Source organism: Trichomycterus rosablanca, chromosome 22 (genome assembly GCF_030014385.1).
Source record: "Trichomycterus rosablanca isolate fTriRos1 chromosome 22, fTriRos1.hap1, whole genome shotgun sequence".
Lineage (NCBI taxonomy): Eukaryota > Metazoa > Chordata > Actinopteri > Siluriformes > Trichomycteridae > Trichomycterus > Trichomycterus rosablanca.
Genome location: NC_086009.1, coordinates 87,501 through 114,368, shown reverse-complemented (window position 1 = coordinate 114,368; position 26,868 = coordinate 87,501). Strand labels below are relative to the sequence as shown.

The 26,868-nt window shown below is 43.2% G+C and overlaps 2 protein-coding genes across 5 annotated transcripts in view; both read right to left on the bottom strand.

The window, feature by feature from the left end:
- Nucleotides 1-23,244, bottom strand: part of LOC134300151 (protein kinase C beta type) — a 36,581-nt gene extending 13,337 nt beyond the window's left edge. Inside the window, exons 1-5 of one of the 2 annotated variants that reach the window (XM_062984816.1) lie at nt 22,809-23,244; nt 21,182-21,213; nt 9,519-9,601; nt 5,273-5,384; nt 20-148 (exon numbers count right to left, since the gene is read on the bottom strand). In XM_062984816.1, coding sequence (XP_062840886.1) covers nt 20-148; nt 5,273-5,384; nt 9,519-9,601; nt 21,182-21,213; nt 22,809-23,002 — 550 coding nt within the window. In that variant the 5' untranslated portion in view covers nt 23,003-23,244. Of the gene's footprint in view, nt 1-19; nt 149-5,272; nt 5,385-9,518; nt 9,602-21,181; nt 21,214-21,621; nt 21,815-22,808 lie in introns of those variants that run through there. The other variant, XM_062984817.1, reaches the window with a different exon arrangement.
- A 3,382-nt stretch (nt 23,245-26,626) lies between these two features.
- The window catches only part of smarce1 (SWI/SNF related, matrix associated, actin dependent regulator of chromatin, subfamily e, member 1), a 21,992-nt gene continuing 21,750 nt past the window's right edge, over nt 26,627-26,868 (bottom strand). For all 3 annotated transcript variants that reach the window (XM_063019071.1, XM_063019070.1, XM_063019072.1), the window contains exon 11: nt 26,627-26,868. This exon is cut by the window's right edge and continues 810 nt beyond it. The gene's annotated coding sequence lies outside the window, so the exon portion shown is untranslated.

Genomic DNA, 26,868 nt, shown 5'->3' with positions numbered 1-26,868 from the left:
CGGGGTTACACAGACTCACTGCACACGGTCAGGACGCTGCTCTTGATGTTGGCGGCGATCTGGATCCGGCCGCGGCACTCGGTGTGATCGGTTCCACACAGACTCGGGACGTTAGCGACGCATCGCTTATGTATGTTCATCATACAGTCTGAACACACACACACACACACACACACACACACACACACACACACATCAAATACATTATAACTACATCACACACAACCCCCAGTCACATATAGAACCTCTGCAGTAATAATGTGGTGAATAATAATAAACCTAAATATTGTGGGATTGTTTCCAACATGATAAACACATTTATTCTAGCTTCATTTTAATCCAGCTGATGGCGCTAATTATAGTTCAGTCATACAGTATGTCTGAGAAATAGTGATTCAGTGATAATCATTCCACTACAGCCAAAAACATCAAACTTAACATGCTAGCTAAAAAGTGTATGATGCTGTATGGTGGTGTAGAATGCAGTAGGGTGCTGTGTGAGGCTGTAGGGAGGTGGTGTAGGATGGTGTAGGATAGTGTAGGATAGTGTAGGATGGTGTAGGGTGGTGTAGGATAGTGTAGGGTGGTGTAGGATAGTGTAGGGTGGTGTAGGATAGTGTAGGATGGTGTAGGGTGGTGTAGGATAGTGTAGGGTGGTGTAGGATAGTGTAGGATGGTGTAGGATAGTGTAGGATGGTGTAGGATAGTGTAGGGTGGTGTAGGATAGTGTAGGATGGTGTAGGATGGTGTAGGATAGTGTAGGGTGGTGTAGGATAGTGTAGGATGGTGTAGGATAGTGTAGGATGGTGTAGGATAGTGTAGGGTGGTGTAGGATAGTGTAGGATAGTGTAGGATGGTGTAGGGTGGTGTAGGATAGTGTAGGATAGTGTAGGATAGTGTAGGATAGTGTAGGGTGGTGTAGGATAGTGTAGGGTGGTGTAGGATAGTGTAGGGTGGTGTAGGATAGTGTAGGGTGGTGTAGGATAGTGTAGGATAGTGTAGGATAGTGTAGGGTGGTGTAGGATAGTGTAGGATGGTGTAGGGTGGTGTAGGATAGTGTAGGATAGTGTAGGATAGTGTAGGGTGGTGTAGGATAGTGTAGGGTGGTGTAGGATAGTGTAGGGTGGTGTAGGATAGTGTAGGATAGTGTAGGATAGTGTAGGGTGGTGTAGGATAGTGTAGGATGGTGTAGGGTGGTGTAGGATAGTGTAGGATAGTGTAGGATGGTGTAGGGTGGTGTAGGGTGGTGTAGGGTGGTGTAGGATAGTGTAGGATAGTGTAGGGTGGTGTAGGATAGTGTAGGATAGTGTAGGATGGTGTAGGATAGTGTAGGGTGGTGTAGGATAGTGTAGGATAGTGTAGGATAGTGTAGGGTGGTGTAGGATAGTGTAGGATGGTGTAGGGTGGTGTAGGATAGTGTAGGATAGTGTAGGATAGTGTAGGGTGGTGTAGGATAGTGTAGGGTGGTGTAGGATAGTGTAGGATAGTGTAGGATAGTGTAGGGTGGTGTAGGATAGTGTAGGATGGTGTAGGGTGGTGTAGGATAGTGTAGGATAGTGTAGGATAGTGTAGGATAGTGTAGGGTGGTGTAGGATAGTGTAGGGTGGTGTAGGATAGTGTAGGGTGGTGTAGGATAGTGTAGGATAGTGTAGGATAGTGTAGGGTGGTGTAGGATAGTGTAGGGTGGTGTAGGATAGTGTAGGATAGTGTAGGATAGTGTAGGGTGGTGTAGGATAGTGTAGGATGGTGTAGGGTGGTGTAGGATAGTGTAGGATAGTGTAGGATAGTGTAGGATAGTGTAGGGTGGTGTAGGATAGTGTAGGGTGGTGTAGGATAGTGTAGGATGGTGTAGGATAGTGTAGGATGGTGTAGGATAGTGTAGGGTGGTGTAGGATAGTGTAGGGTGGTGTAGGATAGTGTAGGATGGTGTAGGGTGGTGTAGGATAGTGTAGGGTGGTGTAGGATAGTGTAGGATGGTGTAGGATAGTGTAGGATGGTGTAGGATAGTGTAGGGTGGTGTAGGATAGTGTAGGATGGTGTAGGATGGTGTAGGATAGTGTAGGGTGGTGTAGGATAGTGTAGGATGGTGTAGGATAGTGTAGGATGGTGTAGGATAGTGTAGGGTGGTGTAGGATAGTGTAGGATAGTGTAGGATGGTGTAGGGTGGTGTAGGATAGTGTAGGATAGTGTAGGGTGGTGTAGGATAGTGTAGGATAGTGTAGGATAGTGTAGGATAGTGTAGGGTGGTGTAGGATAGTGTAGGGTGGTGTAGGATAGTGTAGGGTGGTGTAGGATAGTGTAGGGTGGTGTAGGATAGTGTAGGATAGTGTAGGATAGTGTAGGGTGGTGTAGGATAGTGTAGGATGGTGTAGGGTGGTGTAGGATAGTGTAGGATAGTGTAGGATAGTGTAGGATGGTGTAGGGTGGTGTAGGGTGGTGTAGGATAGTGTAGGATAGTGTAGGGTGGTGTAGGATAGTGTAGGATAGTGTAGGGTGGTGTAGGATGGTGTAGGATAGTGTAGGATAGTGTAGGGTGGTGTAGGATAGTGTAGGATAGTGTAGGATAGTGTAGGGTGGTGTAGGATAGTGTAGGGTGGTGTAGGATAGTGTAGGGTGGTGTAGGATAGTGTAGGATAGTGTAGGGTGGTGTAGGATAGTGTAGGATAGTGTAGGATAGTGTAGGATAGTGTAGGATGGTGTAGGGTGGTGTAGGATAGTGTAGGATAGTGTAGGATAGTGTAGGATAGTGTAGGATAGTGTAGGATGGTGTAGGATAGTGTAGGATGGTGTAGGATAGTGTAGGGTGGTGTAGGATAGTGTAGGGTGGTGTAGGATAGTGTAGGATAGTGTAGGATGGTGTAGGATAGTGTAGGGTGGTGTAGGATAGTGTAGGGTGGTGTAGGATAGTGTAGGATAGTGTAGGATGGTGTAGGATAGTGTAGGGTGGTGTAGGATAGTGTAGGGTGGTGTAGGATAGTGTAGGATAGTGTAGGATGGTGTAGGATAGTGTAGGGTGGTGTAGGATAGTGTAGGGTGGTGTAGGATAGTGTAGGATGGTGTAGGATGGTGTAGGGTGGTGTAGGATAGTGTAGGGTGGTGTAGGATAGTGTAGGATGGTGTAGGATAGTGTAGGATAGTGTAGGGTGGTGTAGGATAGTGTAGGGTGGTGTAGGATAGTGTAGGATGGTGTAGGATAGTGTAGGATAGTGTAGGGTGGTGTAGGATAGTGTAGGGTGGTGTAGGATAGTGTAGGATAGTGTAGGGTGGTGTAGGATAGTGTAGGGTGGTGTAGGATAGTGTAGGATAGTGTAGGATAGTGTAGGATGGTGTAGGATAGTGTAGGGTGGTGTAGGATAGTGTAGGGTGGTGTAGGATAGTGTAGGGTGGTGTAGGATAGTGTAGGGTGGTGTAGGATAGTGTAGGGTGGTGTAGGATAGTGTAGGATAGTGTAGGGTGGTGTAGGATAGTGTAGGATAGTGTAGGGTGGTGTAGGATAGTGTAGGGTGGTGTAGGATAGTGTAGGATAGTGTAGGATAGTGTAGGGTGGTGTAGGATAGTGTAGGATAGTGTAGGATGGTGTAGGATAGTGTAGGATGGTGTAGGATAGTGTAGGATGGTGTAGGGTGGTGTAGGGTGGTGTAGGATAGTGTAGGATAGTGTAGGATGGTGTAGGGTGGTGTAGGATAGTGTAGGATAGTGTAGGATAGTGTAGGGTGGTGTAGGATAGTGTAGGATAGTGTAGGGTGGTGTAGGATGGTGTAGGATAGTGTAGGATGGTGTAGGGTGGTGTAGGGTGGTGTAGGATAGTGTAGGATGGTGTAGGATGGTGTAGGATAGTGTAGGGTGGTGTAGGATAGTGTAGGATAGTGTAGGATAGTGTAGGATGGTGTAGGGTGGTGTAGGATAGTGTAGGATAGTGTAGGATGGTGTAGGGTGGTGTAGGATAGTGTAGGGTGGTGTAGGATAGTGTAGGATGGTGTAGGATAGTGTAGGATGGTGTAGGATAGTGTAGGGTGGTGTAGGATAGTGTAGGATGGTGTAGGATGGTGTAGGGTGGTGTAGGATAGTGTAGGGTGGTGTAGGATAGTGTAGGATAGTGTAGGATAGTGTAGGATAGTGTAGGATGGTGTAGGGTGGTGTAGGATAGTGTAGGGTGGTGTAGGATAGTGTAGGATAGTGTAGGATAGTGTAGGATGGTGTAGGATAGTGTAGGGTGGTGTAGGATAGTGTAGGATGGTGTAGGATAGTGTAGGATGGTGTAGGATAGTGTAGGATGGTGTAGGGTGGTGTAGGGTGGTGTAGGATAGTGTAGGATAGTGTAGGATGGTGTAGGATAGTGTAGGATGGTGTAGGATAGTGTAGGGTGGTGTAGGATAGTGTAGGATGGTGTAGGATGGTGTAGGGTGGTGTAGGATAGTGTAGGATGGTGTAGGATAGTGTAGGATGGTGTAGGATAGTGTAGGGTGGTGTAGGATAGTGTAGGATAGTGTAGGATAGTGTAGGATGGTGTAGGGAGGTGTAGGGAGGTGTATGGAGGTGTAGGATGGTGTAGGGAGGTGTAGGATGGTGTAGGGAGGTGTATGGAGGTGTAGGGAGGTGTAGGATGGTGTAGGGAGGTGTATGGAGGTGTATGGAGGTGTAGGATGGTGTAGGGAGGTGTATGGAGGTGTAGGATGGTGTAGGGAGGTGTAGGATGGTGTAGGGAGGTGTATGGAGGTGTAGGATGGTGTAGGGAGGTGTAGGATGGTGTAGGGAGGTGTATGGAGGTGTATGAAGGTCTATGGAGGTGTAGGATGGTGTAGGGAGGTGTAGGGAGGTGTAGGGAGGTGTATGGAGGTGTAGGATGGTGTAGGGAGGTGTATGGAGGTGTATGGAGGTCTATGGAGGTGTAGGATGGTGTAGGGAGGTGTAGGGAGGTGTATGGAGGTGTATGGAGGTGTAGGGAGGTGTAGGATGGTGTAGGCTGCAGCTTTTTGATATTAGGATGCAAATCAAAAATGTCTGAATGTCTAAATCCATTAGTGGGGCGAGTTCTCCTGCCATCAAGAACATTTACACTGAACATCTATACTGAGGGGAGATCTGCAGCAACAGGAGCGTTCCTCTCACCGCTTACATGAACCACAGGGGGGGTCTGCTAACATACAGGTGAGGAGATGAACACCAAACTCCAAACTTACTGAACTCTGTGAAGATGTAGAACCTGATTTTACACACACATCAGTAGACACCTGGACCTTGACCAGGTCGGACCTGTACGGGTGTTACTCACGTTCACATCTCATGCCCTGGTGTATGAGGCCGTACAGCAGCGATCCACAGTGATCACAGAAGGTGGGGCTGGAGTAGGTGTGAACTTTAAACTTGTGTTTACTGCGCGGGTCCTGCAGGGGGAGACAGAGACACAACAAATACCCATCAGTAATGATCTGTTAGATTCAGATCTGGGGACTGGGGAAGACGCTGAATGAACTAAACTCGTCATGGTGATGGAGCAGGTGGGGGTGTTAGATTGGGTGGGGGGGGTGGGGGGGGGTTACACTGGGCCGACTGGTTCATGGATGTTATTTTTCATTTTAAAATGAGCATGTTCTCTCTGTAAAATAACACATGGATCTGTAACAGGGTGCACAAACTTTCACAAGAGAATCTACTGATTATAAAATAAATACATTATTATTATGAATGATATTTTCTCTGGTTTGGCATGTTCTCCCCTAGTCTGAGTTTTCCGGTTCTAAATCACTTCCCAATATGGGCAAAAACTAGAAATACAACCTGTACAGGTGCCCCTCACTCAGGACCAAATCCACCTTCTGCATGTTTTTGAAAGGTTAAGGGTTCAAACCCAGGTCTCTATGACCCACAGTGCTATGCAGCACCCATACACATAATGTTACCAACCCCCCCCCCCACACACACACACACATTCTCAGATTAGAATATCAGGAGGTAAAATCCTCTAACCCTGAGACGTCAGTGTGTTACCATGGAAACAGATAAAACCCATCGCCCGGCAACAACTGATAAGTACAGGTGAGAGAGAGAGAGAGAGAGAGAGAGAGAGAGAGAGAGAGAGAGAGTAATGTCAGTTTAAGGGAGTGCTCTCTCTCTCTCTCTCTCTCACTGATACCTGCCTGTACAGTAGGTGAACATTCTTTGTACAGTGGTAAATACACTGGTGCGTTTTTTAACCAGTACGACCCACTAGTACCAGTCACCCTGGTATTGAACACAACTGGATTTTCTCTGGTCATGTGGAGTGGAAACATCTGGACAGAGGTGTTTATATCAGGCATTAAGTTCAGGCTCCCAGTTCCAGTTCAGCTACCCTCCAGTGAACTAAGATCAGGAAGCATTTGGTGAGCTTGGTTCGGAGGAACGTAACTGTGCTCCAGAAAGTCTGAACCTCAACCACACCCAACATTAGAGCTCAACCACACTAATGCTCTTGTGGCTCAATGGGACTGAATCCCTGCAGTCATGTTCCAAACTTCATTAAAAGCTACTTCAGCAGAGAAGCAGCGGCTCCTGGTCGTGTTCAGGCGTCCAAATACTTTTGCATGTAGAGGCTTTAATGCATGAATTCCTAACCTCAATATAGCTGCAGCCAATCAGCAATGAGAGAGAGAGACAGACTATTTATAGCCTCCGCCCACTTACTGCACTGGGATTTCATTTAAAATAACGCTAGGAATTATGGGAAATAATAGAGGAAAAAATACATATATTTAATTATTAATTCTATTTATCTCAGAGAAATCAACTCATCAGAATCAGAAATGTATTTTATATCTTTCCCTATTTATCATAATCATAATAATAATAATAAATATAATAATAATAATAATAATAATCATAATAATAATAATAAATATAATAATAATAATAATATATATAATAAATATAATAATAATCATAATCATAATAATCATAATAAATATAATAATAATAATCATAATAATCATAATAATTAATCATAATCATAAATATAATAATAATAATAGTAGTAACAATAATAATAATCATAATAATAATAAATGTGATAATAATAACAATAATAATAATAATAATAATAATAATGATAATAATAATCAATCATAATGATAATAATGATAATAATAAAGATGATAATAATAATATATTATATATGATATTATATACAATATTATATTTCATTCAGTAAAATATTTTATATTCATTTACATTTAAATCAATTTCATAAGATAATTTTATTCTGCACAAATGTTTACAAATATAAAATTTTAAAATATGAATAAATGTATTCACTGTTCCACAGTATTTATTTAATAGAATGTAATTATTCTAATATAGTGCACTCAGTGGCCACTTTATTAGGTACACCTCTACACCTGCTAATAATCATCCAATCAGACATGGTGATCAGAAAATCATCTCCAAACCCACAGCACGTCAAACAGAAACCTGAAGCTACAGGGGGGCACAAACTCACATCCACTAACAGTGTGCCCCCCCCCCCCACGCACACACACACACACACAACAGTCTACCAGAGTCCTGTTGCTGAACATGTGCTTCCCTTTCTGAGCTCAATCCAGCATCTTATGAAGGAACTTCCAGCATGATGAAGCACCGTCACACAGTCTCCTCCACCCGCTCCATCACCATGACGACCAGTTCAGTTCATTCAGCGTCCTCCACAGTCACCAGATCTGAACCCAGCACCACCCGAGAAGCTGCTAATGCTAAAAATGCCCCCCGATCAAAGTATGTGTAAATAAGTTTGTGTGTGTGTGTGTGTGTGTGTGTGTGTGTGTATTATAAAAGCAGTAATGAACTGGAGGGGGGTTTTCAGTGTTTCTATTATAGAAGTGGGTTAATGAGGCGCCTTTATCCAGGGATTAATGAATCCACCATAGACACCCTGACTTTACTCTCTCTTACACACTCTCTCACTCACTCTCACACACTCACTCACACACACACACACACACACACACTCCTTCACTCTCATGTGTTCACTCTCTCTCTCTCTGAGTTGTTGTTTCTTTACTTTCTTTAGAAGGAGGTTGAGTCACTCGTTCCTAGACGAGTGTTGGTGGTTCAAACGTCTGAAGGTGTGTGTGTGTGTGTGTGTGTGTGTGTGTGTGTGTGTGTGTGTGTGTGTGTGTGTGTAATCTATATGAATAACAGTTCTCTTAATAATGTAATTACTGGTATCTATAATAAGATAATGATGATGATTAATAATGTGCATTAATAGACGCCGGTGGTAATTATGGTCGTATTTATGGAGCATCAGTGTCAGAAATCACCAAACACAATAAGATTCATATCACATCACTGAAAGTACTGAATTACTTTATCTCAGGGGTGATATGGGTGTTGGGTTACTTTAATACACAAACTGATGGTGCTGTGTTCACTGTGTAAAATCATCCAAATATACAACCATCAGAAAGGGGGCAAATACTTTTTCACTGATGACATTATGAGCTTCACTGATCACACAGATGATGAAAATATCTCCAGTTTCTGACTGTCCACCTACAGCCAGCACTAACAGGGTGTGTGTTCCTAATAAAGTGGCCAGCAGGTTTAACCAGGATTTATTCATCCCAACAACACTGCTGTACCTGCTACATGAACTATGTACAGATTCAAATACAACTTCTTAGTATCCTGATACATCAAAGCTAAAGATTCATCACACACAGCACATGGACATCAAGAGGTCACTACATAAGATGTGGTATGAGACACATGTCAGCTCAGCACCAGCAGCAGCAGCAGCAGCAGCACCACCACCAGTACCAGCAGCAGCAGCACCACCACCAGTACCACCAGTACCACCAGTACCACCAGTACCACCACCACCACCAGTACCACCAGTACCACCACCAGTACCAGCAGCAGCACCACCACCACCACCACCACCACCACCACCACCAGTACCACCAGTACCACCAGTACCACCAGTACCATCAGCAGCAGCACCACCACCACCATAATCGCCACCATCACCACCAGTACCAGCAGCAGCAGCAGCACCACCACCACCACCATAATCGCCACCATCACCACCAGTACCAGCAGCAGCAGCAGCAGCACCTATTTTCAGTTCTGAACGCAGAGAAACGTTTATTCTGTATTTTCAGGCTGAATTTCTTTAGGCACTTTGTAATGTGGTAGCTTAGTGGTTCAGGTACTGGACTAGTATTCAGAAGGTTGCCAGTTCAAGCCCCATGTTCTATAACATTTTGTGTTCCGGCATTATTATTAACACAATGTTTTAAACCCTTTTTACAGTATTATCTGTGCTTTTGGGTGGGGTTGTTGGTTAGAGGTAAGAGGAAGTTGATTCATACTGAAGAGGTTCCGACAAGAAATCACATGGAGCTCCACAGCACGTCTGTAACTGAATGATTAGACGGAGCAGAGGAGGAATCTCGAGTCCTCACTGAGATACAGACTGGAGGAAACAGACAGGGCGGACTGGGAGGAAATGGAGAGAAAGATCCACACTGAATACTCACATCTGACGCCGGTCCTTTATCTGCTCCAGGACAGGAGAACGTAACAAACTCATGGCAGCGTTTATGTACCACAAAACAGCAGACTGAAAAAGAAAGAGATACAGAGAATGAGAACAAGCAGTAATGACACCCCCCACCCCACCCCAGGGAGCATCAGTGTATCAGATCTGAAGCTCTCCTCTCTGATAGTCAGATGTTCCCTCCATCAGCACCTCCACTGATACTGACACGACCACGATCAGATAACCCTGCAGCGCTGATGGTGAATGAATGAGGTTCATGTGGAGACCAGCTGCTGCAGGTCTTTCTGATGGACTGTTGTGTTCAGTACTGAGGAACAGTTTACACAGGACATGTCCCAGAGCAGCGCAGGTACTGTGGGTCCTACAGAAACATCTCAACCACAACAATGTAAGGGCGCATTCACATGAGAAGCGGCAGGCTCCTCCAATAAGACGAACAGTTTGATACAAGGCGGAAAAAATGACTCAGGTCATACGAACAAAACTTAACGTGAACAAAACTCAGCGTGACTTACTGTAGTAAAACAGCGAGTGAGGAATGTGATTAGTGGAGGAACTTATGAGCAGTAATAATGAAGAGAAGTTTAGTGCTCCTGTCTCCTTCTTTTACTACATTAAACCACGTTAAGCTTTATTCTGAACCAGAAGCGTTTTAGACTCTGGGAGAAGCTGATTCTGATTCTCACCATTTCTCAGAAGCTGGAGCTGTAACACAAGTTTAAAAGTGAAACAGGGAGGAGAATCCAGATAAACACAGATACATGTGGAGCTGTAACCCTGGATCTGACGCTTATTCCACACTGATGCAGATTCAGATCAGATTCACATGCTGATGAGGGTTTACTGATCAAGCCGAGCGCTGAACAAAGCGGCGATTTGCACTGAGGCTCACATGAGCAAAGCACAAAACACTTCTCCAGTGAATGCGCCCTTAGTGTGTCCACATACTTTTGGCCATTAAGTGAAGATTTAATGTGAAATCCTTGACCTGAGCTGTACAGAGAGGTACATGACATGACAAGTTTGTGAACCCTTGCAGTATAGTGATACGGACTGTGGGAAGAATAAACTGGTATTGAGTGTCAGGATTAAACTGGTGTTAAACTGGTACAGTGTGAGAGATCCCCCCCCCCCCCCCCCCCCCACACACACACACAAACACACACCCCAGAGCACTCTGTGTTTATTAGTAAATGATGTGTTTCATTATGAATGGATGGATCAGCTTCCAGTACAGGTGATGATCTCTGACTAACCCTCAATCTCCCCTAAACTAATAACTGACTGGACAGCACTTAATAATAATTATTATAGTTATTAACATTATTAATTATTACATTTTTATAATTGTTATACATAGATTCTAAATTCGAAGGCTACAACAAAATGTTAGGAAATGTCCTGTGTTTCAGTTCTGTATGCTGATCACCCTCACATGCACCGGCGCAACAGTAAAAGCATCAAATGTTCTGTCTCATCAGTGAGTGTTATAAAGTGTAATGGTGCTATTAATATTCATAAAGTGATATAAACAATCTGGCGAGGACACAGAAGAATAAAGCTGATGTAGTTTCTGACAGTACATGAAGAATTTATCCTGAACCCCCACAAACACGCCCACACGTGTTCTCATCTACTGCTGGAGTGCACTGAATCACAATCTGATTACAACAGCAACTGTACATCACTGCAGTTCACTGTACTACACTGTACTGCCATACACTGCAATTCACTGTACTACACTGTACTGCCATACACTGCAATTCACTGTACTACACTGTACTGCCATACACTGCAATTCACTGTACTACACTGTACTGCCATACACTGCAATTCACTGTACTACACTGTACTGCCATACACTGCGATTCACTGTACTACACTGTACTGCCTTTACACCACACTGCAATTAACTGTACTACACTGTACTGCCTTACACCTCACTGCGCTACGCTACACTACGCTTCACTGTACTTCATACTGAACTGCACTGTCTTACAGTACACTGTCTTACACTGCACTGCACTTTACTGTACTGCGCTCCAAATCCAATCTTGTTTTTATTTCATTAGCTGCACTGGCACCACACTGCCAATGCTTATTAAGATCTGATTACATGATCTACAGCCTGGAGGACCCCAGTGACCCCCCCCCCCCCACACACACACACACACACATTAATTACAATAATAATAATAATAATGTCACACTTACTAATTCATAGTGTTATTGTTATGAATAATTAAAGATGTGCTAAATGTGTGGGTACCAGTTTATTAAGTGCAGTGACTGTTTGTGAGAACAGTGCCATATAAATAAAGTATAGATAAAGTATAGATAAAGTATAAATAAAGTATAAATAAAGTATAAATAAAGTATAAATAAAGTATAAATAAAGTATATCCTGTCATTTATTTTTGCATGAAAATGCTTTTTATGTTTTTGATTATAACTGTTGTGTCTAGGTAATAAAAGTAGTTAAATAATCAGTCACTTATAATATAGGGGTTGGATAACTTTGTCTCTTAGATAAATAAAACTAGGTTTTTATTTCAGTCCCACTCTCTTCAATAAACCTGAACATCCTAGTCTGGAAAATGAGACGGAGCCAAGAGTATCCTGACAGTCCTTGGAATGACCTCAATCTAAAAACGGCCCTCCACCCAAAACACACACACACACACGGATCATATTATAATTATCCTGGGTCCTCGTTAAAAAGAGGCCAATATTACACAGGAGGATCCTTCAGCGTCCCCGTCTGATCACTTCAACTCCAGCAATGAGGACAGGTAGCACTCACACCACGTCAGGAGAAACCAAAAACATCTACACACAACATCAGAACTAATGCTTATTATTACAAGTAATATTACAAGTAATCTTTACATTGTTCTCTGTGGTACTGGGTACCTATAGCGCCTCCCAGAGGAACGATTTGGGAGCCCCAACTTCTGCCATTGTGTCCACACAAAAACCAACAAATATTTAAAAAAATGCTGTGGTCACTGCGTCCACTCAAACACAAAGGTTACGCTACTGGAGATACTGAGAACATGTCAAGAACAATGTACTGCACTCAGTCCACCTACTGGCTCATATACAATCATGCGTTATATGACTAAAAGTATGTGGACACCGAACCATTTACATTTTCAGCATTTAGTAGACGCTTTTATCCAAAGCGACTTACACAATGAGCAGAACACGATGAGCAATTGAGGGTTAAGGGCCTTGCTCAGGGACCCAACAGTGGCAACTTGGTGGTGCCGGGGCTTGAACCGGCAACCTTCTGTTTACTAGTCCAGTACCTTAACCACTGAGCTATCACTGGCCCGAGAGCTTATTGGACATCCTATTGAAATCATGAGCATTCATATGGAAACACCCCCCACCCCAGGTTTTATACAGGATTGTCAGGTGTGACTACGAGAGTTTGTGTCCATTCTGTCAAAAAACATCTGTAACGTCAGACACTGATGTCGACTGTGAAAGTCTGGCTCGCAATCAAAGTTATAATTCATCCCAAAGGTGTTGAGTGAGGTCGGAGCTATAAGCAGGTCGCTCAGGCTCCTCAACAACAAACTCATCACACCATAACCCTGTCTTTATGGAGGACACTTTGTGCACTGAAACACAGACAATGCTGGAACAGGGCAGGTAGCTCTGAGAGACGAAATCTAAACGAGTTCTGTTTGATTCTGATGTTTAATGCTGATGGTAATGGATCTTACGTAATTGAGGAGAAGCACCAGCCTACACACTGCACATAAATATAACAGAACACACAACAGCACTCAGGGAGAGAGAGAGGGGTCAACATCCACACACACACACACACACACACACACACACACACACACACACAGTGTACACATTACACACACCTACAAACATTCAATACACACAATGTATATATATATATATATATATATATATATACACATTCACCACCATACACTATTTATACTACTGGTCTAATGTTTAGGAACACTCCTATTTCCCCAGATTTCACTAATACTGAAGCAAATTAATTTAATTTTATAATTCTATGCAGTGTCGGAACAGATGTGTTACTACATTAAAGCTTTAATATCTTTGCGCTTCAGGATAATAAGTGTTATTACTATGTAACTGTGATACATCATAATACCACTACAGTTATATCACAGTCGCAACATGGATGAGGCGCCACACCCAAAAGAATTCCTCGTACATCCTGTACCTGATATATAAAATGTAAGTTAGTTCATTTAGTATTTTTGAGCACCTATGCGTTCTGTTTTATTAGCGTTTCCTGTCCTCATATTACTGGACCTGAGGTTAGCAGGAACACTAAACGCAGAAGTTTGTGCTGCAGCAGCAGCAGCAGCTCTTCAACAGTGAGAAACTGAAGAGGCTTTTTCTCGCCAACACAGTTAGCGACCCCCATGACCCCCACCGTACCTGCAACACCCACACACTCGATGTACACGCTTATACACACCACTCCGATCTCACACACACACACACACACACACACACACACACACACACACACACACACACACTCTCTCTCACACACACACACACACCCACACACACACACACACACACACACTCTCTCTCACACACACACACACACACCCACACACCACACACACCACACACACACACACACACACACACACACACACACACACACACACACACACACACACACACACACACACACACACACACACACACAATACACACAGGAAGGTGGTGAGGAGTGAAAGAGCAGTGAGGTGCAAAAGGAAGCCAGAAACTGAAACCGTGGAATGAAAAAAATACAAATGAAGAATAAAACAGGTGCAAACACAAACGTTTCCCTTCAGCCGCCTGAACACACACACACACACACACACACACACTCATCAGCCGTGTGTTACAGTGTGTGTGATGTGTTTCCTACATCACTGCGGTCCTTCTTCATTACACTAAATATTACAGAAGAAGAGGAAGTGATTTTGGATGTTTCAGTAAAGGCTTCAGTTTAAGGTGATTCTAGGGCAGGCCGTAGCTTAGTGGTTAAGCTACTGGACTAGTAATCAGAAGGTTGCCAGTTTAAGCCCCACCACTGCCAGGTTGCCAATGTTGGGCCCTTAAGCAAGGCCCTTAACCCTCAATTGCACACACTATATACAGTACTGTAAGTCACTTTGAATAAAGGCATCTCCTAAATGCTGTAACTGTAAATGTAATTATTAAAACGTGTTCTCGGGTTCTTGATGTTTCTAAATCGTTCTGTGAGATCTGACTATCTGATGAAAAGTGACTGAGCTTCTTACCTCAGGGAATATAAATATTACTTCTTATCTGATCTCTTAGCAAATTATTAGGAAAAATATAATTTGCGCCACTCATTGCTGAAGAAAAAAGAAGCTAGCGCAGGGGATTCTGGGAAATGTAGTCAGTAATAAAACAGTGCAGGAGTTTCTGTAACTGTTCCACCTAAAACACCTTCAGAATGTTGCTGTTACCTTAACAAAAGCAGATCAACTGTACTGAAGTACTTACCTTCTTTTATTTTATTGAGTCTTTATAAACTATCTTTTTAAACTGGCACCTCGTGTTGTGCAGAGATTCTGTGATATTTTTTGACACGGTTATGAAAGCAGCACTGTCACACTGCTTCCTTATGTTTTATTGTGTGTGTGTGTGTGTGTGTGTGTGTGTGTGTGTGTGTGTGTGTGTGTGTGTGTGTGTGATCATCCTGAGGGCAGCAGCTAAATCCAGAACACTGATCACCTCAAACTGAACCAGAGAGAACCTGCCTATCAACCATCTAACTCCACTAACATCATCCATCCATTCTGTTACCTAGCAACTGCAGCATCACAGTGCATTATGGGTTAAATACCACACACACACACTCAGAAGATTAGAAAGAGTTAGAGTGAATGTAAATCATTTTTGGTGCAGTGAGGGTCACTTCCTCCTCTGATAGGAGGCTAAACTACACACACACTCAGCGGCCACTTTATTAGGGACACCTGTATGTACTGCACACACCTCATGTAGTGATGGTGTATAAAACCCTACAGACTCGGATCAGGAGGTTCAGTTCAGCTTCACATCAAACATCAGATCTGAGGGACTCTTGAGTGGTTCATGGTTGTTGGTACCAGACAGGATCTGCTGGGATTTTCACCACAACACTCACCAGAGTTTATACAGAATCATGGGAAAATACATCCAGTAGGTGGAAGTTCTACAGGTGGAAACACCTTGTTAATGTCTAAGATCAGTGGTAATGATCAGACAGGTTCAAGCTGACAGGGTCACATAAATAATCACTCTTTACAACCGGGGTGAGAAGAAAATCATCTCAGAACCCACAGCGGTGACGTTAACTCTGTTAGTTACACAGTGTGATGTGACAGATTCATAGATAGTATCTAATAGATGGAACAGTCACTGATGGAACAGTTTCTGATGAAACAGTCTCTGATTAAACAGTTTCTCAGGGAACAGCCGCTGATCCAACTTTGTTAGCACAGTCTCTAATAGAACAGTCACTGATGGAACAGTCACTGATGGAACAGTTTCTGATGGAACAGCCGCTGATCCGACTTTGTTAGAACAGTCTCTGATAGAACAGTCACTAATGGAACAGTCACTAATGGAACAGTCACTGAAGGAACAGTCACTAAAGGAACAGTCACTGAAGGAACAGTCACTAAAGGAACAGTCACTGAAGGAATAGTCAGTGATGGAACTGTATGTATAAGGTGAGGTCAGTAGGTTGGGATTAGACAGCCCATCACTACAGTGTTTGATATGAAGATGAAAGCTGGTCTGGTGTGAATCAGACAGTCCCTCACATGTCCTATTTAATATCAGAGTGAAAGAAAATCCCTACAGGAATGAACAGACCGGCCGTGTCCCAATTCTTCTGCCCTCCTAACCTTCTTTTAAACACTCCCCATCACACCCTACATCATACACTGCAAGATCATTCACACACTGCATCGTATACACACACATGCGATGCACTGTACACACACACACACACGCAGACATGTACACACACAGTGCACCACACACACACACACACACACACACACACAGTGTAATGTACACACACAGTGCACCACACACACACACACAGTGTAATGTACACACTCACTCATAGACATGTACACACACAGAGCACCACACACACACACACACACACACACACACACACACACACACACACAGTGTAATGTCCACACTCACAGACATGTACACACACAGAGCACCACACACACACACACACACACACACACACACACACACACACACAGTGTAATGTACACACTCACAGACATGTACACACACAGAGCACCACACACACACACACACACACACACAGTGTAATGTACACACTCACAGACATGTACACACACAGACCACACACACACACACACACACAGTGTAATGTACACACTCACAGACATGTACACACACAGAGCACCACACACACACACACACACACACACACACACACACACACAGTGTAATGTACACACTCACAGACATGTACACACACAGAGCACAACACACACACACACACACACACACACAGTGTAATGTACACACTCACAGACATGTACACACACAGAGCACCACACACACACACACACACACACACACAGACATGTACACACACAGTGCACCACACACCCACACCCACACACACACACACACACACACAGTGTAATGTACACACACAGTGCACCACACACACACACACACACACACACACACTGTGCACCACACACACACACACAGTGTAATGTACACACACAGTGCACCACACACACACACACACACACTGTGCACCACACACACACACACACACAGTGTAATGTACACACACAGCGCACCACACACACACACGCAGACATGTACACACACAGTGCACCACACACACACACACACACACACACACACACACACAGTGTAATGTACACACACAGTGCACCACACACACACACGCAGACATGTACACACACAGTGCACCACACACACACACACACAGTGTAATGTACACACACAGCGCACCACACACACACACGCAGACATGTACACACACAGTGCACCACACACACACACACACAGTGTAATGTACACACACAGTGCACCACACACACACACACACACACACACACACACACACACACACACACACTGTGCACCACACACACACACACAGTGCACCACACACACACACACACACACACTGTGCACCACACACACACACACACACACGCAGACATGTACACACACAGCGCACCACACACACACACGCAGACATGTACACACACAGTGCACCACACACACACACAGTGTAATGTACACACACAGTGCACCACACACACACACACGCAGACATGTACACACACAGTGCACCACACACACACAGTGTAATGTACACACACAGTGCACCACACACACACACGCAGACATGTACACACACAGTGCACCACACACACACACACACAGTGTAATGTACACACACAGTGCACCACACACACACACACACACAGTGTAATGTACACACACAGTAATGTACACACACAGTGCACCACACACACAGTGTAATGTACACACACAGTGCACCACACACACGCAGACATGTACACACACAGTGCACCACACACACACACACAGTGTAATGTACACACACAGTGCACCACACACACACGCAGACATGTACACACACACAGTGCCCCACACACACACACAGTGCACCACACACACACACAGTGTAATGTACACACACAGTGCACCACACACACACACACACACACAGTGTAATGTACACACACAGTGCACCACACACACACACACACACACACACAGTGTAATGTACACACACAGTGCACCACACACACACACACACACACAGTGTCATGTACACACACAGTGCACCACACACACACACACACACACACAGTGTAATGTACACACACAGTGTAATGTACACACACAGTGCACCACACACACACACACACAGTGTAATGTACACACACAGTGCACCACACACACACACACACACACACACAGTGTAATGTACACACACAGTGCACCACACACACACACACAGTGTAATGTACACACACACAGTCATGTACACACACAGTGTAATGTACACACACAGTGCACCACACACACACACACACACACGCAGACATGCACACACACAGTGTAATGTACACACACAGTGCACCACACACACACACACACACACACACACACACAGTGTAATGTACACACACAGTGCACCACACACACACACACAGTGTAATGTACACACACAGTGCACCACACACACACACGCAGACATGCACACACACACAGTGCACCACACACACACACAGTGTAATGTACACACACAGTGCACCACACACACACACACACACACACGCAGACATGTACACACACAGTGTAATGTACACATACAGTGCACCACCACACACACACACACAGTGTAATGTACACACACAGTGCACCACACACACACACACACACAGTCTAATGTACACACACAGTGCACCACACACACACACACACACAGTGTAATGTACACACACAGTGCACCACACACACACACACGCAGACATGTGCACACACAGTGTAATGTACACACACAGTGCACCACACACACACACAGTGTAATGTACACACACAGTGCACCACACACACACACAGTGTAATGTACACACACAGTGTAATGTACACACACAGTGCACCACACACACACACACACGCAGACATGTACACACACAGTGTAATGTACACACACAGTGCACCACACACACACACAGTGTAATGTACACACACAGTGTAATGTACACACACAGTGCACCACACACACAGTGTAATGTACACACACACACACAGTCATGTCCACACACACACACACAGTCATGTACACACACACACACAGTCATGTATACACACACATGTACTCATTCACTGCACTGTTTTACAGTAAGTAAACACAACAGTTTCTTGATAAAATCTGATTACTATCACTGTATATACTGAGCACTTTATTAGGAACACCTATCTTGTATATACATTCCTTAATTATTTTATGAGCTACACCCTTTATATAGATAATATTTGTGGGTATACAATTACTGACTGTAACTCAGCTGCTCCTCTGTACACTATCACACCCCTAGACACACAATGAAATAGGACTACCATTGATGAGATGATGTTTGGGTGGTGGACCTGCAGTGACACTAGCATGGCAATGACACGGCAGTGTGTGCTGTTCTGGTACGAGTGTAACTGGTTCAGTAATTTTTTTAATTTAATTTTTTTAATGCATTTGTCTCCCGATTTAGCGACTCAATTTTGTCTTCTGCTGTTGAGAGATACCAGATTGCGTGCTGAGGAGAGCACGTCGCAGTACACGCCTCCTCCAACACGTGTACAGCCCTCCTCTTCTCACCCCTGCATTTTGCACAGGCGTCTCTTCTGCCAATCAGGGTCCTTACACAGTGTATGAAGACTGAATATGTATATGTATGTGTATGAAGTGTGTATGAAGGTGAATGGCCAATTAGTATCTGCTGCAGGCACTGCCAATTATGCCCGCTAGATGACGCCCAGCCGACCGGTGGCAACACCGAGTTTCGAACCAGGGAGTTCAAGTAATTGTTTTTAAAAACAATCATTAATATGGGGGAGAGTTTTCAGACACCAAAAATGTTTAATATTAGAAGTTTTTTGTGATTTAAGTTTTTGAGACTCTCCCCCAAGAATTCTGATCCTCTCAGCAAACCATTTTTAATTCCCGCTGTTACGAGGGTCGATCAGATGAACAGTATTTTAGTATTTTAATCTGATTTCTAATCTGGTTGGACCTTGGAGCTCCTTTAGCTTCACTGTGATGCTGCTCACTGTGTGAAATCCTTCCAACAAATGAAAACGTCTTTAATAATGAAACCAGAAGCAAATCAAATCAGAGCTTTTTTTATATTTCTTTTTGCAGCATTAATATCCGGACTTCAATTCTTTTTATATTTCTTTATTGTGGTAGAATGACTGATTTATACTGCTTATTAATAATGACCTTGTCTATATTTAATACACTTATTTCTCTGATGTGTGTAAATGTGAAGTGGATTTTTCTACTGGCAGTAGATGAAATTATGGAAATGAAAAAGGTTGAGTACTGGTTTCCTCTCAGTGGATTTGGGATGAACTGGGATGAAGTGTTTTTAGAATTGTTAAAGCTTTAGCTGAAGATGAATCATGTGGACCAGAACAGATCACACTCGGTTACATAATCACATCATAACCTGAAGCATCTGAACTTTATGAGGTGTGTATGAGTGGAACACCTCCACCAACATCTACCAACATGAATCACCTGAACACTGAGAGAGTGTGTGTGTGTGTGTGTGTGTGAGGCTTCAGTGACGTGTGTTTGTGAGTTTGTTAAATAAAGTGTAGATACAAGTGTGTAGTACTGTAATTAATCAAAGTGCACAATGTTCCTCGACCCCAGTGTTCCTGGTGAATTATGGTGATGCATGGTGGAGTATTTTGGAGTATGGGGAAGGGTGAGGGGTGTGAGTATTAGGGTGTGAGTGAACATTATTTTCCTACCTTGACACTGGAAGCCCTGTTTCCCGAAGCCCCTAAAACAAACAAACACACACATTTACTCTAATGCACATTTATTTATAAAATATATTTTATAAATACTTCTACTTTTACTACTTTAATATTTACACTAATGCAATGAACACTATTAATACTAATACTATATATACACACTACACACTGATGCTATTAATACTATTACTACACACTATTAATACTAAAACTATAAATACTAATACTATGAACACTATTAATACTGTACACGATACTAATAATACTAGCACTACAAACACTGTTATTACGAACACTATAAACACTACAACGTAATAATAATCCTCATATTATTAATACTCTAACTGCTAATACTGCAAATATTAATACTAAACACTAATACTACAAGTACTAAAACTATTAATACTACAAACATGTTTTATAATTCTTACATTTTGGTGAACCCCCACACCATCACACTACCACCACCATATTTCACTGGTGCTATTAAATGCTGGATTTGCATGTCAACAGATTTCATTAGAATCTTCTTGTGTGAAAGGTTATCATTTTAAAAGGTATGTGCTTTTAATGTTGCTTATACCACTAATGTGTCTCGTGGTTAGCAGTGGTTTTGTTCTTGCTACCCTTCCATAAACCCCATCTAAAACATTTCACTTTCTCTATTAAATATCCTGTCGATGTTCAAATAAAATGAGAAGTTTTGGGGGTTTTAATAAAACTTCACAGTGTACAGTGTAACACATACAGTGTTTGTGTGCACAGTGAGTGAGTGTGCAGTGAGCTGTGTGTGCAGTGAGCTCTATGCAATGAGTTGTGTGTGCAGTTAGTTGTGCACAGTGAGCTGTGTGCAGTTAGTTGTGTGCAGTTTAGCTCTGTGCAGTTAGTTGTGTGCGCAGTTAGTTGTGTGCAGTGAGCTGTGTGCAGTTAGTTGGGTGCAGTGAGCTGTGTGTGCAGTTAGTTGTGTGCAGTGAGCTGTGTGTGCAGTTAGTTGTGTGCAGTTAGTTGTGTGCAGTGAGCTGTGTGTGCAGTTAGTTGTGTGCAGTTAGTTGTGTGCAGTGAGCTGTGTGTGCAGTTAGTTGTGTGCAGTTAGTTGTGTGCAGTTAGTTGTGTGCAGTGAGCTGTGTGTGCAGTTAGTTGTGTGTGCAGTTAGTTGTGTGTGCAGTTAGTTGTGTGCAGTGAGCTGTGTGTGTGCAGTTAGTTGTGTGCAGTTAGTTGTGTGTGCAGTTAGTTGTGTGTGCAGTTAGTTGTGTGCAGTGAGCTGTGTGTGTGCAGTTAGTTGTGTGCAGTTAGTTGTGTGTGCAGTTAGTTGTGTGCAGTGAGCTGTGTGTGTGCAGTTAGTTGTGTGCAGTTAGTTGTGTGCAGTTAGTTGTGTGCAGTGAGCTGTGTGTGCAGTTAGTTGTGTGCAGTTTAGCTCTGTGCAGTTTAGCTCTGTGCAGTTAGTTGTGTGCAGTGAGCTGTGTGTGTGCAGTTAGTTGTGTGCAGTGAGCTGTGTGTGCAGTTAGTTGTGTGCAGTTAGTTGTGTGCAGTTAGTTGTGTGCAGTGAGCTGTGTGTGCAGTTAGTTGTGTGCAGTTAGTTGTGTGCAGTTAGTTGTGTGCAGTGAGCTGTGTGTGTTACCAGATGAAGTCGGTGCAGTGGCTGCAGAACGTCGGCTGTTTGAAGAAGCGAGCGATGAACTTGTGGTCCTTCACCTCGTGAACGTTCTTCTGACGGAGCGCCCCCTGCCGTGCAAACCCACGCGTGCGCACTCCCTTCTCTTCACCATCACTGCCACTGCCACTGCCACTGCCACACTGAGCTCCGTCTGCCATCGTCAGAAGAACAGGACCAAAAGACCAGGACTAAATACTGGAACTACTGCAGGTACCCCGAGAACCTCTGACAGAGCCGGGGGAGAACTGGAGAGAACTGAAACACAGATGCTCAAACCACACACACACACACACACACACACACTGGCTGAGTGAGTGAGTGACGGAGTGGGCAGGCGAGCGCTGCAGCGGAGTGTAAGAGCGACTGAGCGGGGAGTGTGTGTGTGATGAGCGCTCAGCTTCAGTTTCCTCTCGGCACTCAGCTGTTTCCTCACACTCACACACTGTTGCTCTCAAACTCCTCCCCTCTCTCACACACACACACACACACACACACACACACACACACACACACTGCTGAGTTCAGCCGTACCAGTGTGGTCACAGTGCACTGAAATCACTAGGATGGGCATTTGATTTATTCTGATAGACTGGGTAGTGGGTTCAGGTTTTTTGTCAGCGTGTCACTGCGTCTAAACCATCTGAAACAGTTTTGTTCTTTTATTCACTGCACGTCTTTTCACTTTTTTTTATTTGGAAGCTGGGGTCAGAGTGCACGGTCAGACATTATACGACGCCCCTGGAACTGAAAGAAAGTGCAGTGTATAGTAGTGCTGTACAGTGTAGGGCTGTATAGTATAGTACAGAGAGTGTAGTGAAGTGTAATGAAGTGTACAGTGTAGTGAAGTGTATAGTGTTTTACGTTACGTTTACGTATAGTGTGCAGTGAAGTGTGGTGCAGTGTATTAGTAGGGTAAAGTAGTGTAGTGCAGTGTAAAATGTAGTGATAGTAGTGAAGTGTAGTGTAGTGTAGGGTGTAGTGATGTGTAGTGTAGTGTAGTGACGTGTAAGATGTAGTGATGTGTAGTGTAGTAAAGTGTAGTGTATTGTAAGATGTAGTGATGTGTAGTGCATTGAAGTGTAGTGTAGTGTAAGGTGTAGTGATGTGTAGTGTAGTGTAGTGTAGTGCAGTGTAAGGTGTAGTGATGTGTAGTGAAGTGTAGTGTAGTGTAGTGTAAGGTGTAGTGATGTGTAGTGTAGTGCAGTGTAAGGTGTAGTGATGTGTAGTGTAGTGCAGTGTAAGGTGTAGTGAAGTGTAGTGCAGTGTAGTGTAGTGTAAGGTGTAGTGATGTGTAGTGTAGTGCAGTGTAAGGTGTAGTGATGTGTAGTGTAGTGTAGTGTAGTGTAGTGTAGTGTAGTGTAAGGTGTAGTGATGTGTAGTGTAGTGTAAGGTGTAGTGATGTGTAGTGTAGTGCAGTGTAAGGTGTAGTGATGTGTAGTGTAGTGTAGTGTAGTGTAGTGATGTGTAGTGAAGTGTAGTGTGGTGTAGTGTAGTGTAGTGTAGTGTAGTGTAGTGCAGTGTAAGGTGTAGTGATGTGTAGTGTAGTGTAAGGTGTAGTGATGTGTAGTGAAGTGTAGTGTAGTGTAGTGTAAGGTGTAGTGATGTGTAGTGTAGTGCAGTGTAAGGTGTAGTGATGTGTAGTGTAGTGCAGTGTAAGGTGTAGTGAAGTGAAGTGTAGTGCAGTGTAGTGTAGTGTAAGGTGTAGTGATGTGTAGTGTAGTGCAGTGTAAGGTGTAGTGATGTGTAGTGTAGTGAAGTGTAGTGTAGTGTAGTGTAGTGTAAGGTGTAGTGATGTGTAGTGTAAGGTGTAGTGATGTGTAGTGTAGTGTAGTGTAAGGTGTAGTGATGTGTAGTGTAGTGCAGTGTAAGGTGTAGTGATGTGTAATGATGTGTAGTGTAGTGTAGTGTAGTGTAGTGTAGTGTAGTGATGTGTAGTGTAGTGTAGTGCAGTGTAAGGTGTAGTGATGTGTAGTGAAGTGTAGTGCAGTGTAGGGTGTAGTGATGTGATGTGTAGTGTAGTGTAGTGTAGTGTAGTGTAGTGCAGTGTAGGGTGTAGTGATGTGTACGATGTAGTGATGTGTAGTGTAGTGCAGTGTAGTGCGGTGTAGTGCGGTGTAGTGTAGTGTAGTGTAGTGCAGTGTAGTGCAGTGTAGGGTGTAGTGATGTGTACGAAGTAGTGATGTGTAGTGTAGTGAAGTGTAGTGCAGTGTAAGGTGTAGTGTAGTGTAGTGTAGTGTAGTGTAGTGTAGTGTAGTGCAGTGTGTGGTGTTGGTTAGAGAATTTCCTCTGGTTAACACTTGGGGGTGGACATGTGTCAGAAGGAAGCTGCAGAACAGTTACACCACAAACATGATTGAACAACCTCACCACTTATAAAGACATGCTCACAGTTTATAATAACGACACTATTAAAAGTGTATTAAATTCATTTTAGTATGTTTAACTTTATTTAGGTACCTGGAGCACTAAAGAATATAGTTTTATATTATAAGAAGTTTTAAACAGGAACCCTGGAGATAAAAACAAGCCACTGGTCAAATTTAACCTTTAATGTTCTTGTTGTGAGTAATAATGACCAGGGTGAGAATAAGCATGGGTATTTAAATACTGAATATAAACATACTCTACTCAAGGGTGCAGTAAGCTGGGGTATAAGGACACATTTTGTTATTCGATTGTCAGCAGTACTAATGACCTAGCCTGGACTGGTCGAGGCGCTTGCACAAAAATTAAGGGATTTACATAGAGCACAGCTTGATTTTCTGTACGTGACACATTCAGTCCTGTGTGGGAACCCGCCACTGGTTAGTGGATTCACAGCAGTCAGGATAAAGAAGTTAGTAAAAATAAATAGAAGAATATTTAACCTATACTCTGAAGGTAAAGCTTTACTTTACTGTAGTCTGGAACCAACCTGTGAGGAGCTGCTGTGGATGATGGGTTTACGTCAACACACCGCCACCTTCTGGTCAAAGTCAGGAAACACAGGCTCAGTCAGCTGCTGCAATAACTGAGAAACACCTTTATTACAGCTGTATGTAAACTTTTGACCCCTAACATAAGTCCGAAATTATTTAAATCTATAAATCTACAAATTATTACATTACATTTACAAAAAATACTATTTTATAAATATTAACAATAATTGTTTAATAATACTTTAATAAAAACAACTACTAAGATACAGGTGGAAGTTATCTGGGTTTCTACCGTTATATAAAGAGCTAAACAGGTAAAGTTAGATTAACACTAAGTCAGTTCTGTTAATGAATAAATTACTTTAATACTTTACAAATAATATCACAATCAGGTTTTACGGAGAAAATAGATTTTTTATTTTGTAAAACCGAGCTTTCTTACCTCATTTAGCCAATTTCTTCCTGAGGTCAAATCAGGCCTCGTCCCGAACCTACATTTACATTTAAAATAGTGTGTGCGCGAGAAGTAAAATATCTATTGTTGGTGCCCTAATCAGTCCTCTCAGCCATGGCATGGTAGATTTTACTCAATACAGAAGAGGTGAATTCGTTTTTTTTGGCAAAGTCTTCTGGAAATGAAGTCTTAAGACATTTGATGTTGGGAAAATGAACATATTTAACAGGTTCTTATAGCAATTCGCTCAACTATCAACTGCTTCCTGCTTCTTTTTTTTCTTTTTACATATCAGCGACAGAGATTCAGAGAGCCATACTGCTTCCTAAGAGACACGCTATGCACTCTGGTAATACACCACCACCTGGTTATAAATATTAATATGATGGATCAAAAACACAGACAGGAAGTAAAGACAGAAATCACTTTATTGGGTAAAACTTAAGACAGTAAAAAATGGCTGTGTGACAGCAATGCTAAAGATCCAGTGAAGTTAGCGCTAGTTTCTTCAGCACTTCACAACTCACCCACCGACATACATCAACCACCGAGAGAAGAAACATCAGGGGAGGTAAAATATGAAAACTAAGCTAAACACAATCTACTGCTAAGACTCAAAATACAGAACAAGAAACATAAAATAATGTGGAGC